The 15,963-nt window shown below is 47.4% G+C and overlaps 1 protein-coding gene and 1 non-coding gene across 2 annotated transcripts; one reads left to right on the top strand and one right to left on the bottom strand.

Annotated features, from left to right (window-relative positions):
• The first annotated feature begins 48 nt into the window (after positions 1-48).
• Positions 49-15,641, top strand: Mrpl37 (mitochondrial ribosomal protein L37). The gene is made up of 7 exons (XM_090334772.1): positions 49-464; positions 3,850-4,033; positions 4,121-4,236; positions 8,153-8,338; positions 9,864-10,021; positions 13,672-13,875; positions 15,448-15,641. The coding sequence occupies exons 1-7, from the start codon at positions 119-121 to the stop codon at positions 15,523-15,525; spliced, it is 1,272 nt and encodes a 423-aa protein (XP_090190898.1). The 5' UTR covers positions 49-118; the 3' UTR covers positions 15,526-15,641.
• Positions 3,373-3,479, bottom strand: LOC150061785 (U6 spliceosomal RNA). The gene has a single exon (XR_016536073.1). It is a non-coding gene; the product is annotated as a U6 spliceosomal RNA (small nuclear RNA).
• Positions 15,642-15,963: the final 322 nt, after the last annotated feature.

Here is a 15,963-nt window from a genome sequence, read left to right as displayed (position 1 = left end):
TCAAATGTCTGTCACTCGCTTAAAGACCCTTGGTGCCCAGCCCCTTTCGCTCCCGGCAGGCTCCGCGGGAGGAAAGATGGCGGCCTCCAGGTGGAGGGCTTGAGGAGACCCGATCAGTATGGCGTTGACGGTGGGGCCCGCCAAGCGGGCGCTAGCTAGCTCTGTGGGGCTTGGTCTTGGGGGCTGCGGGGCCCCAAGACGTGGGGCGTATGAGTGGGGCGTGCGCTCCACACGGAAGCCCGACCCCCCTCCACTGGACCGGGTGTATGAGATCCCTGGAGTGGAGCCCATCACTTACGCGGGGAAGATGCACTTCATGCCGGGGCTGGCCCGGCCGGTCTTCCCGCCCTGGGACCCCAGCTGGAACCACCCCATATTCCACCGTTCGCCCCCTTTTCACGAGCATCCCTTGTACAAGGATCAGCCCTGCTACTTCTTCCATCCGCGTTGCCGTCTCCTCGAGGGTGAGGCTCCGGGGCCGGTGGGAGGGAACTTGGGACCTGTGGACTCCGACCCTCTGCGGCATGGCTCTGGGGAGAGCTTCGAAACGGTGGTTCTCTCCGCGTCCGCTGTCACGGTGACAGGATTGAATGGGATGTCAAGAGAGATTTGTTTTTAGACGATGTGAGGGAGAAATGAAATGACGTGGTTTGAGGCTAACCCTAGGCTAGAACCAGTTTATGAAAACTCAGCTAATGAATAGCTGGGCCTGGTGGCTTGTGCCTGTTGCTCTCGACTACGAGGACGTTCTGAGGGCGAGAAGTGGCATCCAGGCAGATTCCTGTCTTGAGCAATATTAGGGATTATTTTTCAGAGTCCAAGAGGAGGGAGTTATGTATCAAGAGGTCCTTTGCGGAAGTGGCGCTGTGGCTCCAGGTGGTAGAGCACTAGATGTGAGCAAAAGAGCTCAGGGACAGCACTAACACCAAAAACAAAAAACACCTAGCGCTAACTTTTATCTGAGGGTGGAGGATTAGTATGTTTACTTGATTCAGAACTTAGCTTCTAGGGCTATTCTTACTGTAGAGAAACCAGATTGTGGGACAGTGAACTTGAGGAGGTTTTGCCTGGCACTGCAGCGCATACCACCTGAGAGTAGAGAGTAGTGAGGGCTCCTTAATATTTAAAGACTGTCACTCTGAGTTGACTCTAGATTAGCTTATACATCACCTTCTCCTGAAAAATATACACAGATAGTCCAGTAAAACCAGGTTAAGTTAAAAAAAAAATTAGTGAAGGAAGCTGGGTACATGGCTCACACCTCTAATCCTAGCTACTCAGGAGGCTGAGGTCTGAGGATGAAGGTTCAAAGCCAGCCTGGGCACAAAAGGACCTGAGAATCTTATCTTCAATTAACCTCTAGAAAACGGGAAATGGGGTTTGGCTCAAGGGTAGGATGGTAGCCTTGAGTTGAAGAGCACCAGGACAACGCCCAGGCCCAGGGGTAGGGCAGTAGCCTTAAGCTGATGAGCTCAGGGACAGCGTTCAGGCTGAGTACAAGACCCGTGACTCCCCCCCCCCCCCCACCACACACACAAAATTAGTGAGGGAACCCAGCACAAAGGGAAAATGAGATGAATTTTTAAAAAGGGCTGGGGGCAGGAGCATAGCCTAGTGGTCGAGTGCTTGCCTAGCATACACAAAGTGGGAAGTGGCACTGTGGCTGAAGTGGCAGAGTGCTAGCCTTGAGCAAGCAGAGTACAGTGCCCGGGCCACGAGTTCAAGCCCCAGGTTTGGCAAAAAAAGTAAGGCTGGCTGCAGTGGCCCATGCCTGTAATCCTAGCTACTCAAGAGGCTGAGATCTGAGAATCCAAGCCAGCCCAGGCACTGAAGAACATGAGATCTCCAAGTAGTCACTAAAAAATGGGAAGGGGAGCTGTGGCTCAGGGGTAGAGTGGTAGAGTGGTGGCCTTGAGCTGAAGAGCTCAGGGACCGTGCCCATCCAAAAAAGAAAATAAATAAATCCACTCTAGGAGGTATGCTTGCTAAAGAGACCTAGATTTCGCTCTAGACTTGCTAGCCGTGAAAGGTTACAGAGTTGGGGTTAGTTAACTAGTCCAACTCCTCTTTATTGTAAAGGAAGTTTTATTTGAATATAATCACATACGTATGTTAATTACTGCCTAGAAACTGGAAGTGTTTACTATCTCACCCTTTAAAAAATGTTTGTTGGCCCTCTGGGATAGTGAAAAATGTTTTCAGTTATATAGTTCACAAAACAGTGCTATTCCCAGGAAAAGCCCAACCTTTCTCCAGAGAAAGGTTCAGAAGGTCTCAGCACTTTGTGTCATGAATAAAACAATATTCTTAGTATGAAAATCTGGATAAATACAGTAGTGTGTTTTATAGATTTACTTGATACAAGTCTGTTAAAAGTAGCTAATTGGGCTGGGAATGTGGGTTAATGGTAGAGTGTTTGCCTAACATTCATGAAGCCCTGGGTTTGATTCCTCAGTACCACATAAACAGAAAAAGCTGAAAGTGGCTCTGTGGCTCAAGTGGTAGAGTGCTATCCTTGAGCAAAAGAAGCTGAGGGGCAGTGCCCAAGCCCTGAGTTCAGACCCTAGGATTAGCAAAAAAAAAAAAAAAAAAAAAGAAGCTGATTATAGAATATCAGAATTAAGGGAGATAGGAAAACTATCTGTTTAAGTGGCCTCAAACTCAGGGCTTCTTGAGTTACTCATGAAGATTCAGTAGCTATTCCCATTATTTCCAAAGGCTATTTCCTTTAACAAGATGGCATAGGTTTACTCTTGGTCTCACATATAATAAATGAGATAATCTTTGTTAACATGTGCTTTTCTAATCAGAATTGGGGTATGGATTAGTATTGGGATTTTTTCCCATATATATATATATATATATATTTTTTTTTTTTTTTTTTGCCAGTCCTGGGCTTGAGCTCAGGGCCTGAACACTGTCCTTGGACTTTCTCAAGGCTAGAGCTCTATCACTTGAGCCTCAGCACCATTTCCGGCTTTTTTCTATGTGTATGGTACCGAGGAATAGAACCCGGGTCTTCGTGCATGCTAGGCAAGCACTCTACCACTAGGCCAAACTCCTGGCCCCTTCCATATATTTTTTTATTGTAATTAATAAAAGGGTTACGTTAGATTCACCAGACAGAAGGTGCATTACTTCACAAACATTGATACCGTTTCTCATGTTTTGGTCCCCATTTCCCTCCTCCCACCCCTGTCCCTCATCTTGTTTTCCCCCCTTCCCTATCCTATTTCAAATAACCAAATACAGATATATACAGTATATCAGATAACAAGGTGAAATACTCTAACAATATGAGATAACCAAGGGACAGCAAAAGAGATGAGAGATAACATAGAACAGTAAGGACAACAATCACTCATTATATGGAAAAATGTGGAACACTTCACGAATTTGTGTGTCATCCTTGCACAGGGGCCATGCTAATCTTCTCTGTATTGTTCCAATTTTAGTATATGTGCTGCCGAAGTGAGCACTAGTAGTGGGATCTTGAGTAAAGGATTGGCATCCATTTATTTAGTACCACAGGCTCCAGTCCATCATCTACCTATAGGGCTCAGCCATAGACTATCTGCTGTCTTAGCCATTGTTTAAATTCCTCCTGTGGCAGATGATCAGTACTTCAATTAACTGTTCAGTGTTTTGAAGATAGTCATTTCTGAAGGCAAGTTGCAATCTGGCTCCCATGGCTCAGTCTGCTCTTTTTGCTTGCATCCCCTCAGATGTCCCAGAACAAACCTAGTCTTCTCTTTAGGCAGCCTTTTCCCCACAGTGCTATCTGGCAGCCTGCCCACCTTTTCCCAAATCACCTTCCTTTTTCATTGTTTTGTGCTGATTGTCCCAAAGGCGTGAAGCAGGCCCTCTGGCTTACCAAGACCAAGCTGATCGAAGGCCTTCCCGAGAGAGTGCTTGGTCTTGTTGATGATCCAAGGAACCACATCGAGAACCAAGATGAGCGAGTCCTGAATATTATTTCTCATGCTCGTCTCTGGCATTCCACTGAGGACATCCCCAAGAGACAGAACTATTGGTAAGTTCCTTCATTGTATATAAGATTTCCAGTTGGTGGGTCTAAGAGCCTGTTGCTTTAATCCCTAAATGTCTCTTTGTTTCCAAGTCCAATCATCGTGGACAGCCTGATACAGCTGTGTAAATCCCAGATTCTCAAGTACCCTTCTCTGGCCAACCGGATCTTTGCTCAAAACTGCGCATTATCTTCCACTTGGAATCGAGGTTGGTCATCTTGATTCTAGAAAGCCTTGTTCTGTGTTTTTCAATTTCCTACTCTTCAACTTACTCCTTTCCCATCCCCACTCCTGCCCACATACCTGTCTTCCCTCCTTCACAGCCTGGTTTTGTACTCTCAGATAATCCTCAGTATCATTACCATGTCCTTTCTTATTTTGAACTCTGTCCGTCCCTCCCTCCCTCCCCCTCCCCCCATCTCTTTCTATCTCTGTGTGTGTGTACCAGACTTGGGGCTTGAACTCAAGGCATGGGCACTGTCTATGAGCTTTTGTGCTCAAGTCCAGTGCTCTTCCACTTGAGCCATAGCTTCACTTTTGTTTTTTGTCCAGGTTGACTTTGAACAATGCTCCTTAGATCTCATCCTCCTGAGTAACTAGGATTACAGGTGTAAGTTACCAGTGCCTGGCTAATTTTGATCATTTTATTAAGACTGTTAATTTGGCCATTAACAGCTAGCCATGGCTCTTGAGTATCCCCAGTGTACTTATAATGCCTCAGTGATGAAGTGAGGAGATAAAGCGCAAAGAATCTCTACTCTTTACTACAGTTGTGTTCTATTGCAACATCCCTTTTACCCCATTCACAAATGTGTACTCTTCCAAATCCATCTTCCTCATAGCTATTAGAATGGTCTTCCCATAGTAAATGTGTCTTCCTTGTTTCACTCCTTCACTGTCTCTCAGTAGCTCTCAGTGGTTAACCCACTGCCTGAACTTTCCTGACTTGTCTCCATCCAGCTCTTTGGCTTCATTCCTAAAGTATAGCTCAGAGTTTGATATTAAGCTCTCCTATCTGTGTGCCCGTGCATTTTGTTGGGACTTCTTTTTTCCATTTTTCCCAAAAGTATCAAAATCCAGTTATCTGCAAGGCTCAACTCGAGCTTCTTTTTTTTTTTTTCTGACCCTGGGGCTTGAACTCAGGGCTTGGGCACTCTTTCTGAGCTTCTGTGTTCAGGGCTAATGAACCACAGCTCCACCTCAGCCTTTTTTTTTTTTTTTGGCCAGTCCTGGGCTTGGGCTCAGGGTCTGAGCACTGTCCTTGGATTTTCTCAAGGCTAGAGGTCTACCACTTGAGCCTCAGTACCACTTCCGGCTTTTTTATATGTATGTGGTACCAAGGAATCGAACCCTGGTCTTCTTGCATGCTAGGCAAGTAGTTTAACCACTAGGCCAAACTCCTGGCCCCACCTCAGGCTTTTTTGTTTGTTTGTTTGTTTTTGGTGGTCAGTTGGTGATAAGAGTCTCTTGGACTTTTCCTGCCAGACTGGCTTTGAAATATGATCTTTAGATCCCAGCCTCCTGAGTAGCTAGGATTATAGGTGTGAGTCATTGGCACAAAGCTCATGCCTCTTCTTTTATGAACTAGGTTTAAATGTTTCTCCTCAGTGTTCTTTATGTACCTTGTGCCATCATAGCACTTAATATACCATACCACGTTACCTGTCTCTCCATCTGCTCCACTAAACTGCATTCCTGATGGTAGGGCCCATGTCTTGTTCCTTTTGCCCAAACGATTTAACAGTTCATGGCTGACTGAGGGGCAGGTGAACAGTTTTTCAGCCAGGGGTATCAGAGGACAGGTGTTCTAAGTTAGTGAAATCCTGGAGCAGTGAACCCAGATGTGGAGTAATAGGGGTCTTCAGGACATCAGTTTGGTCAGGTTTCTCTGGCTTGTCCCTTTGCATATGTGCTTCCTGGCAAGAAGTCAGCCTTGCAGAGGTAATGCCACCACTAAGGAAATTAGTGAGCCTCATTAATGGAGAGTACTTGTTGGCCCTTCATCAAGTATTACCTCTAATTAAACTGCCCCATTTGGAGCTGTCACTGAAGGAGGGATGTGGAGGGAATTGAATTAGAAACCACACTAGAGTGGTCTGCGGAGAGAATCTAAAACCCAGGGTTAGGAGAGTTATGTGCCTTGCAGATTATATGTGAAGGAACAGGAAATGCTTTAGGAAACTAATTTTGAGGTACAATTATGATGTAGTTTAACAAACAGTCAAAGTTGATCCATTTGCAGTGCTTACGTCTGCAGTCAGGGCAGTCACACTGATTGAGTGGCCGTGCTGATGATCTATAAGGAAGCCAGCCCTCATCTATTTTCTCTTTTCGTCAGTCACTGAGATCAGGACCTAGGCTCTGTCCCTGAACTTTTTTTGCTCAGAGATAACACTCTACCACTTTGAGCCACAGCTCCACTTCCCATTTGTAGGTGGTTAATTTGAGATAAGAGTCTCATAACTTTTTCTGCCTAGGCTAGCTTTAAACCTTGATCCTCAGGTCTCATCCTCCTGAGAAGCTAGTATTATACCAGGAGCCACCAGTGCCGGGCCTGATCTCGTCTTTTCACTGTGATTCGATTATTGAAACTCACACACCTGCAGAGGGGTTTTGCCTCCACGCAGGGCCCATGCTCAGGCAGTCGTCCAGGTGCATTTTGTTTAGTGGGGGAATGCAGTCTCCCATGAGGGACAGTGAAGTACTTCCACACACACTTACGGTGGCACACTAGCTGATAAGAGTGAGATGACAGTTTGTTTCCTCAGACACCTACATCTCCATGTGTAATCTGATTCATACAAGGTTTTCTGGATGTCAAACTTTTCTCAGTTTGAAAGACTCTCAGTTTAGGGCTTTCCCTAGGCTTTGGAGATTGCCATGATACCTCCCCCTCCCCTGTTATAGCTAAACATGCTTTACATTTCTTGTGAAGCTTTTGAATATGGAGGGTAACTCTTACTTGTCTCTGGAGTCCAACTTGGAGCTAGTGCTCAGGAATATATATATATATATAGCTATCCAAACACCTAGGTGTCATTAGGCCATGGGATTTGTTAAGAGCGCATTAGCTGGGCACTGATGGCTCATGCCTGATACCTTAGCTATGTATGTAGATCAAGAGGATCATGGTTTCAGGCCAGCCTGGGCAAAACAACTCTGAGTCTCTATCCCAGTGTAAAATGCTAGGTGTGCTGGCACATGCCTGTCATCCTAACTATAGTGGACAGTAAAATAAGTGAGAGGATCATAGTCCAGACAGGAAGTAAAATCCTATCTAAAAAATAATCACGGGCTGGGAATTTGGCCTAGTGGTAGAGTGCTTGCCTAGCATGCATGAAGACCCAGGTTCAATTCCTCAGTACCATATACATAGAAAAAAGCCAGAAATGGTGCTGAGGCTCAAGTGGTAGAGCTCTAGCCTTGAGAAAAGTCCAAGGACAGTGCTCAGGCCCTGAGCTCAAGCCCAGGACTGGCAAAAAAAAAAAAAAACAACAACAACAACAACAAAAAAAACCAAAAAAATAATCAGTGCTAGCTGAGTGCAGTGGCTCACACCTGTAATCCTAGCAACTCAGGAGGCTGAGATCTGGGGTTGCAGTTCAAAGCCAGCCCGGCACCAAAGAATGTGAAATTCTTATCTCCAATTAACTACTCAAAAATGGGAAGTGGGGCTGAAGCTCAAGGGGTAGGGTGGTAGCCTGGAGCTGAAGAGCTAGGAACAGCGCCCAGATCCACCCAGGGGTAGGGCAGTAGCCTTGAGCTGAAGAGCTCAGGGACAGTGCCCAGGCCCAGAGTTCAAGCTCCATGACTCTTCCCCCCCCCAAAAAAAACAGTGTTAAAAATATAATCAGGACTGAAAGCATAGTTCAGCAGTGGACAACCTGCCTAGCAAGTGTGAGGCCTGAGTTCAGACTCTTGTACCACCAAAAATAAATAAAAAGTACACTGGATCCCAGGATTAACATCCAATGCCAGGTTTTGTGTTCTGTGATTTGGCTGGTCACCTGGAAAAACTATAATGAATTTGAGGCCCATAGAGACTAAAAGGCTTCAAGTTTTGCAGGGCCAAAGACAAAAGCCTTTAGACAGATTGGACTGATCATCTTTACCCCTCCCTTTAGAATCTTTTCTCCTTCAGATTCGGGATGCTAGTGGTATGCGACTGAACACCAAGGACCCTCTACCCCCAATTGCCTCCAGAGAGGAGGTTGAAGCTACGAAGAGCCATGTTCTCGAGACCTTCTATCCCATATCTCCTATTATTGATCTTCAGGAATGCAATGTGTATGACCTGAGAGAAGACACAGGTAAGGAGCAAAACCTTTGGTTTAGTAGTGGGAGAGGAAGGACTTGGAGCCTTTTGAAGGGAAAGGCTATATAAAATACCTACCAGTATCAGACCTCTCATGCATTATGTTCTAGGACCCAAGTAGCAGCTTGTGTGACAGGCACTGAGACTTCCATTTTATAGGTCAAGAAACTGCAGCTTTAGGGTATTTTGCTCTAAAGTTGATTTCATACTTTATCCTGAGAAACAATTCTGACATCAGAATTCTGTGGATGACTTGAACACCAATTTCATCTCACCTCTGCCACCCCTACTGCCTCTGGGGAAAAGCAGGTTCTCCTTACTTCATGGCATGAAGGCCTTTCTGTCTATCCTCACCCCTGTCTCTAGCCTCACTTTTGCTCCTCCTCCCACCCCTTTATACCAGTGGCACCTTACCCCTAATTCCCCTTCTCACAGCTGGCTTTGCCCTCCTCCCTCTGTCTGAGCTCATGGCCCTCCTTATCTGTAGCTAACTCTTCATCTGTCACAATTTGTCACTGGAATCACTTCCAGAAATGCTGAAATCACTGTTTCTTTGAGACCTCATTTCTCTTCATAGCCTCTGAGTCACTTCAGATCTGGACATAGTCCTGTATCTGGATATGACCAGTTTTCCTGTCTCCCCTCTAGGTTGTTAACTTTCCATAGGCAGTGGCAGCCTCTGCTTGAGCTGGGTACTGAGTGTGTACTGAAGGACCACGGCATGCCGGAAAGCTGTGTCTCTTGACCAGTGTTGTGCTTTCAGCCCAAGCTCCTAGCTCTTTCTCCCTCCTGCTCCTCATCTAGTCACTCATACCGGGCATCCACAGCATGCAGCACTACCATATTTACTATTTGATGCTTCCTAGGAAATGCTTGCCAACCTGTGATAGGTAGTTCTTGCATAGATGTTCCAATGCAGATGACAGTGATTTAGGAAAGGGATGACTTCAAAACTGTGGTAACAAGAAGAAAGCATCATTTTAGAAATCTGAATTTTAATATTAGTAATGAATGACTTAACCTATCTCGCAGTGGATTGATGTTGATCTTCTCTTTGCCTTAGCCACAAACCTGTTGGAATGCTCTTCCTGCATAGCTATGAGTCACCCTTGGTAGTGACAGCGCAATCATCTATGCACTTGAGTGAGTGGCAAAGAGTAGAGTTAGAACAAGCATGCAAGCAGCCCTAGCACAGGTTGCCAAGCATTTTATGTGAAAAGGGAAGTAGTAAGCATTTTAGGTTTTGCAGGCCATGTGTGGTCTTGGTCTCAGCTGCCCCAGCCATTTGTTAATGAGTGTGACTCCCAGTAAAAACATCGTTTCTCAAAGCAGGCACAGGCAGTAGACTGGGTATAGCCAGGTGTGTGGTTACACCCAAGCTAGAGGGATAGCAGGTGCCTGTACTAAGAGGAGCTAAGAGCGTTCCTGCTCTGAGCTGAGGTGAGGGGTGGGGAGGGGGCTGCTCCTGAGCCTCTGCAGCAGGCTGGTGAATCTATCTTTTCTCCACGTGAATCTTGCAGGATTCCAGGAAGGCTATCCTTACCCTCATCCACACACCCTGTATTTCATGGACAAAGCCAATACACGGACATACCGCTTTCAGCCTGGTCAGCTTCGTGCCAAGATGATAATGTTTGCTTTTGGCAATGCCCTGGCTCAGGCTCGGTTTCTCTATGGGGTATGTATATGGAGAAGACTACGGAGCTACTTGGAGGAAGAAACATGGGGGAGAAGCAGTTCTACTCGCCCTGAGGCGACAAGTGGACCTCTGCTGGGGTCTGACTAGTCTGTGTTTTGCTCAGACTCAGTAGCCTACCAGGTGTTATTGGAGTCCCAGTTTCTAATCTGCACAATCGCCAGGAACTAATCAGTTTGACCTGTGTGATGTAGCAATGAGTGAGGGAGAAAGGACTGGAATAGAATGTACCCCACTCTAGAGCATTTGGTTGTCCAGGCTGCAAACATCTCTCTGCTCTGTAGGATAAGACTAGAGCACAGGGCATCATTAAGAGGCAGAGGAAAGTAAGATTATGCAGGTGGCTCAGACCTGTCACCAGCTCAGAATGGGTCCTAGGAAACAAATCTGCTACTTGCTGGTAGTACATTGATCCTAAGACCTAGATGGTATAGAATAGAGAGTTTTAGTGGTTGCTGTGGAGAGGTGTCCTAAAATGGGCAGAAAGCCTGGCTCTGGAGCAAAGGCCAAGGGGGTTACATGGGATCCCTAAGCAGACCTGGCTCATCAGATCCCTGGTCTTGATGGTTCGTTCTGAGATACTACTGGGTTCCTAGGTCTTGGCTAGACCCTACAGCCTTCCAGGAGGAGTGAGGAAATTCTAATTACCATTCCTCATCCTAACTGGCTAGGTATTGGTGGGGCTTGTGGAAGTGTGGTTAGCTACAGAGGATTAAGGAGTGGACACTGCCCTTTTTTTTTTTTGGTGGGTCATGGTGCTTGAACTTGGCCTGGCCGCTGTCCCTGAGTTCTTCAGCCCAAGACTACTTCCCTACCTCTGGGCCTGGGGGTGCTGTCCCTGAGCTCTTTAGCTCAAGGCTACCTCCCTACCCTCGAGCCAAGCCCCACTTCCAGTTTTCTAGAGGTTACTTGGAGATAAGAGACTCAGGTTCTTTTGTACCAGGCTTTGAACCTTGGTCCTCAGACCTCAGCCTCCTGAGTAGCTAGGATTACAGGCGTGAGCCACCACGCCCACCACGCCCAGCTGACCCTGTCTTTTTGAGCACTTGCTATATTCTAGGCATTAGTTAGGGCTCTTGTTAGCAGTGGTTCCCTAAACAAGTACTGGGAACTGTGGGAATGCACTCCCCATATCTCCTGAATCACAAGCCCTGACGGTTGGGGCCAGTCTGTCAAGCTCAAGGTTCAAAATTCTGCCTGTAGCAGCTGGTGCCAGTGGCTCACACCTGTAACCCTAGCTACTCAAGAGGCTGAGATCTGTGGATTGCAGTTCCAAGCCAACCTGGGCAGGAAAGTCCATGAGACTCTTCTCTCCAGTTAACCACCAGAAATCCAGAAATGGAGCTGTGGTTCAGAGTGCTAGCCTTAAGCAGAAAAGTTCAGGGATAGTACCTGAGTTCAAGCCCCATAACTGACCCCTCCCCTGAATTTGAAGACCACTGAGATTACTGCACAATCTATTCCTCGTAGCAACCCCATATTAGAGACACTGTTAGCTTTACAGGGAAGCCTGAACTACCTGCACAAGATAACACAGCCAAGCGGTTGGCAGGTGGGCGAGGGTGTGTCTTAGCACATGCAGATTCTGTTTCCAGTATGGCAAAAGCAGCAAGGACAACCACAAAGAAAAGATTAGCAGCTGTCATGTCTTTTTTTTTTGTGTGTGTGCCTGTCTTGAAGCTTGAACTCAGGACCTAGGTGGAACTGTTCCTGAGCCTTTGCTCAAGGCTAGCACTCTACCACTTTTCTGAATAGTTTATTGGAAATAAGCGTCTCACAGACTTTCCTGTGTGGGCTGGTTTTGAACTGTGATCCTCAGATCTCAGCCTCCTGAGTAGCTAGGATTGCAGGTGTGAGCCACTGGCACTTGGCTTCCATCTGTCACATCTTTACATGACCTTTTATCTTTCTAATCCTCGGTAGCTTGGCTTTATTCCCATTTCTCATGGTAGACTTTCTAAAGGCTCCAGACGGTTGGGAAGCTCACTTAAGACCCCACAGTTGAGGAGTGGGAATAAGGATTGGCCCCTGGATCCCTCAGCTTTGAAAGATGTGTTGCCTTCTGGCTCAGGCACAGGAAAGAAGCAACCACATGCAACGTCCCAGGAACATGCTATGTCCCAGTTCTGCAGGCTCTCTGTAGCTTGTGCCATCCATTGCTGGAAGAGCCTGAGTAGTAAGCCTGCCACTAATTGCCACCCAGTTGGGTAGGAGAGAGGCCTCCTCCAGCCCCTCCAGGTACAAATTATTCCTGGAGATGTGAAGTTGAGCAATTATGGGAAGAGCCTCCATGTAAAAGGTAAAATTGCTGAGAAATTTATGTACTACCTGCAGTTTTATTGATCTGTAGAGAGAGATAAGAGTCAATACAGAATTCTCAGCTAACACTTACAGGTGCTTTTCTCTTTATTTATTTCTCATGCAGCTAAGAACAGGTATTTCTAAGGCCAACAGCCCCAGTGTGGCCCTCACTGAGGTCTGCCATTAGCTATTTCTAATGTCAGATCATCCTCAGGAGGAGTGAGGCAGCAGCACTTTTGCATCAGGAACACCCTGCCTCACAGGGTCTGCTTGCTAGCTCTTTGTCTAACAAGTAGCAGTTACCAAACTGGATTGTGGGAAGTCTCTGGAGGTTGACCTTGTGACTTACCATCCAATGGGGTGCTTTTGCAAACGAGAGAGTTCCTACCAATGTATACCCTGGGATACCAGGTATAAGCCAGTGTGATAGGGTTTTTAGTGACTTAATAGCCTGGGGTTTGAGCCTGGTTTATACTTGGACTTTGAGCAAATTGTATCACCTCTCCAAACCTGGTTCTTTATCTTTTAGATAGAAGTGTATGTCTAGATTTGTGAGAGTAGAGGTTAGTTTATGGAAAACAGTTGAGACACATGGCACCTAAGAGGCCTTGAGTAAGTTTTAGTGTTATTACCCTTACAAAATGACACTTAAGTAAACGAGCATAACCACCATGACTGCTGAGATTCCATGTGACGCAGCTGGAATGGAGCATATAGGAATGTGGCCCATTCTGAGTTGTGTGAGAGCATGAAGCCAAGACGGCTGGCAAAGGCGTACACATGTAGGAAGTTAGAGCAATGCCAGGCCCTCAGCAGCAAGGTGGAAGCAGACTGCGTGCTGTCTAGCATGGACCACTTTAATTCTGGTTCCACACATATTTGTGACTTCAAACTCATCAGTTCACCTCGCTGGGTCTCTCAAATGTCAGATGGAGGGAGAAGTGGCTGACTGACATTGTGTCTCTTCATTAACCTACAGGTTAGCATTTGATAGCTAATGTCACTGTTGCCCCCATCAGGTAATGTGCAAGTTTGAAGGATTTCCATCTTTAACTTCCCAGCTTGCTGCCTGTACTCTTCAGCTCACCCAATAATTACCTCTCATTGTTCAAGTTGAAGTACGGGCTCCCTAGGGCCTTGAGCCACACTGAGTGAGGGAAGACCTGGTCTGGCAGTATGCCAACCCTTCTTTCTATCCTGACTGACCCAAGGTGGAGCTGTTACCTGGGAGCAGGTAGATTTTAAAGGGAAGAACTGGATGCTGCCAGCTCGGTGCTGTTTGTCACACTCCATGATTTGTGATTCATTTACTGGTCTCCTTTTCCACTCAGAACACCTCCGGTGTCCTAGAGCAGCCCATAACTGTGCAAGCCGTGGGCACGGATGGACGTGTCTTCCAGTTCCTGGTGTTGCAGTTGAATACCACTGATCTGGACTCCAGTGAGGGCATCAAGAACTTGGTATGGGTAGACTCAGACCAACTTCTCTACCAGCACTTCTGGTGTCGTCCAGTGCTCAAAAAGAAGGTGGTGGTGGTAAGTCCAGCTGGGTGCTTAGAATAGAACTTGGACTTTCCCACCAGGGCCAGCCTGGGAGCACTTGAGGATGGTCTTGGAGGAGGGTCCCAGCTTTAGGGGTGCTCACCCTGGCATCTCCTTTCCCTTCCCTTCAGTTCCTGCTTTCCTCTGCCTGCCTGTCAGCCATCATATCTGGCTTCTGCTAGTGAGCTATGGGCCCACCTCCTTTGTTACCACTACCCCTTCCATTAGGGGTTTCTCACACTCCCATTTGTCTCCCTTGGCCACCCTCCCCTTGTCCTTCCAGGTTTAGTAGGTTCCTCAGCACCATTGGTCACTTCCTTGCCTCCATGGGCCCCAGAGGTGCTGCCACCATCACAGTGTGGTCACACTGTTCTGCTGTGATAACCTGTGCACACCTGTGCACTGGAGCTCAGCGCTCTGCCAGGGCAGGACCTGCGAATGACACACTCTCATTTCACCCACAGATCTGCCATCCCCCCCCCAGCACAGTTGCTGTGACTCAGTGGACCATCCATGTAGCTCTCTTCAGAGTAGCAATGGTGTCTACAGCAATTCACCTCTAGAACACCAGGCAGCCATCCTGCACTGGGGAAAGCAGGCCAGGGCAGGGCTGCTGTGCTGAGCTGTGTTCACCCAGACCTGAGTCCAGACATGCTAAGTGCTCACTGAGTCAACATGTCAGCTCTTGTTTCTACTTGGAAACACCTTCCAAGCCAAGGCACTAGATCGATCTACCTTGTGACCCATGCAGTCTCACCTGCCACCTCCTGTCTCTTAGTCTCATCCCATTGTTTTTTTTTTTTTAGGTCCCCTCCAACCTCTTCCTTCTGGAATTTGAGCTCAGTGCTAATCTTGAAGCTGGATTTGGTTAGATTGCTCCCACTTTCCCAGTTCTAGCTCCTGTTTGTCTACCCCATCCCTTCATTGTGAGCCTGGGCTCTAGCCTTCCTCACCCTTTTTTGCCTCCACTGTGTCATTGTACCATTGCATGTACTGCTATCTCCACTGCTGCCTTCCTTTATTTTTTCTAGTCCATTCTGCCTTACTCTTGTGTGTGTGAGTTAATCATTTCCCTTCTTGCAGCACCTTTTTTACTCCCGCAGAGAGGTCTATCACCTTTTATTATCACTCCTTGTACACCTGACTGAAAGCTCCTTGGGGACAGAAACCAGATCATGGCGCTTCTGGGTCTTGCACAGAGCAGAGGCCCAGGACAGCAAGAGCCAGAGCCTGATAAATGAGTGTTGAATGGGTGAGGGATTATTGTCCTGGGATTAAAGGGGGCAAGCAGCCTTTTGTTCGTGGCGGGTGGAGTGAGAGGAATTAGGGAGCTGGGCAGTGTCGGCAGATGACTTGGCTGATCAGTGCCAGGAGTGCTTCCTGTTCTGATCACAGCCCCTCAGGCGTCTCATCAATGCCATCTCTCGGGTCCTTGGCTCCTGTGAGAGGTGACAGGGGGAGAAGTAGTGAGTATCCATACTGATAATTTACACAAGACTGACCTCTGCTTTCATTGCTGCCATTAAACCCAGTGGCAGGATCCTGATGGGCTGTGTCTCTTTCCAGGAACCTGTTGGGCCAGTTGGTTTCCAGCCGGAGACATTCAGGAAGTTTTTAGCTCTGTATCTGCATGGCGCCTTGTGAGTCGTGGCCCTCTGAAGAAGCTCCGTGTCCTAGGCAGGTGGCGCCTGGGTCTCGGAGGCGCCGCCACGCTTGCTCAGCCTGGTGATCTTAAAGGCAATAAAGAGCCCTTTGTTGGCTTTGGCCTGTGTGGCTGTGAAGGTGCTGTCAGAGGGGGACCTCTCTCGTGGGCCATACCGTGTATCTTCTTGCTCCCCGAGACAAATGCAGGCCCAGGAATCTGGCCTGCTTCAGTAACTGCAAGCCCAGCTCTGTCCCCAGACCCATGTTGGGGGCAGGGTTTCAGTGTCTTCTATAACCTGCTGTTAACATGCCCTGCCCTGCTTTGTTCTGTTTTGAGACAGGGTCTTGCTGCGTATTCTAGCTGCCTGGAACTCACTATACAGCCAGACTGGCTGTCAAGCTTGTGATCCTCAAGCTTCCCAAGTGCTAAGATTATAG

This window comes from Megascapheus bottae, chromosome 6, assembly GCF_031878675.1.
Source record: "Megascapheus bottae isolate mThoBot1 chromosome 6, mThoBot2.hap1, whole genome shotgun sequence".
NCBI classification, from domain to species: domain Eukaryota; kingdom Metazoa; phylum Chordata; class Mammalia; order Rodentia; family Geomyidae; genus Megascapheus; species Megascapheus bottae.
Note: the sequence above shows the minus strand (reverse complement) of the source record. Positions and strands in the feature narration are given on the sequence as shown.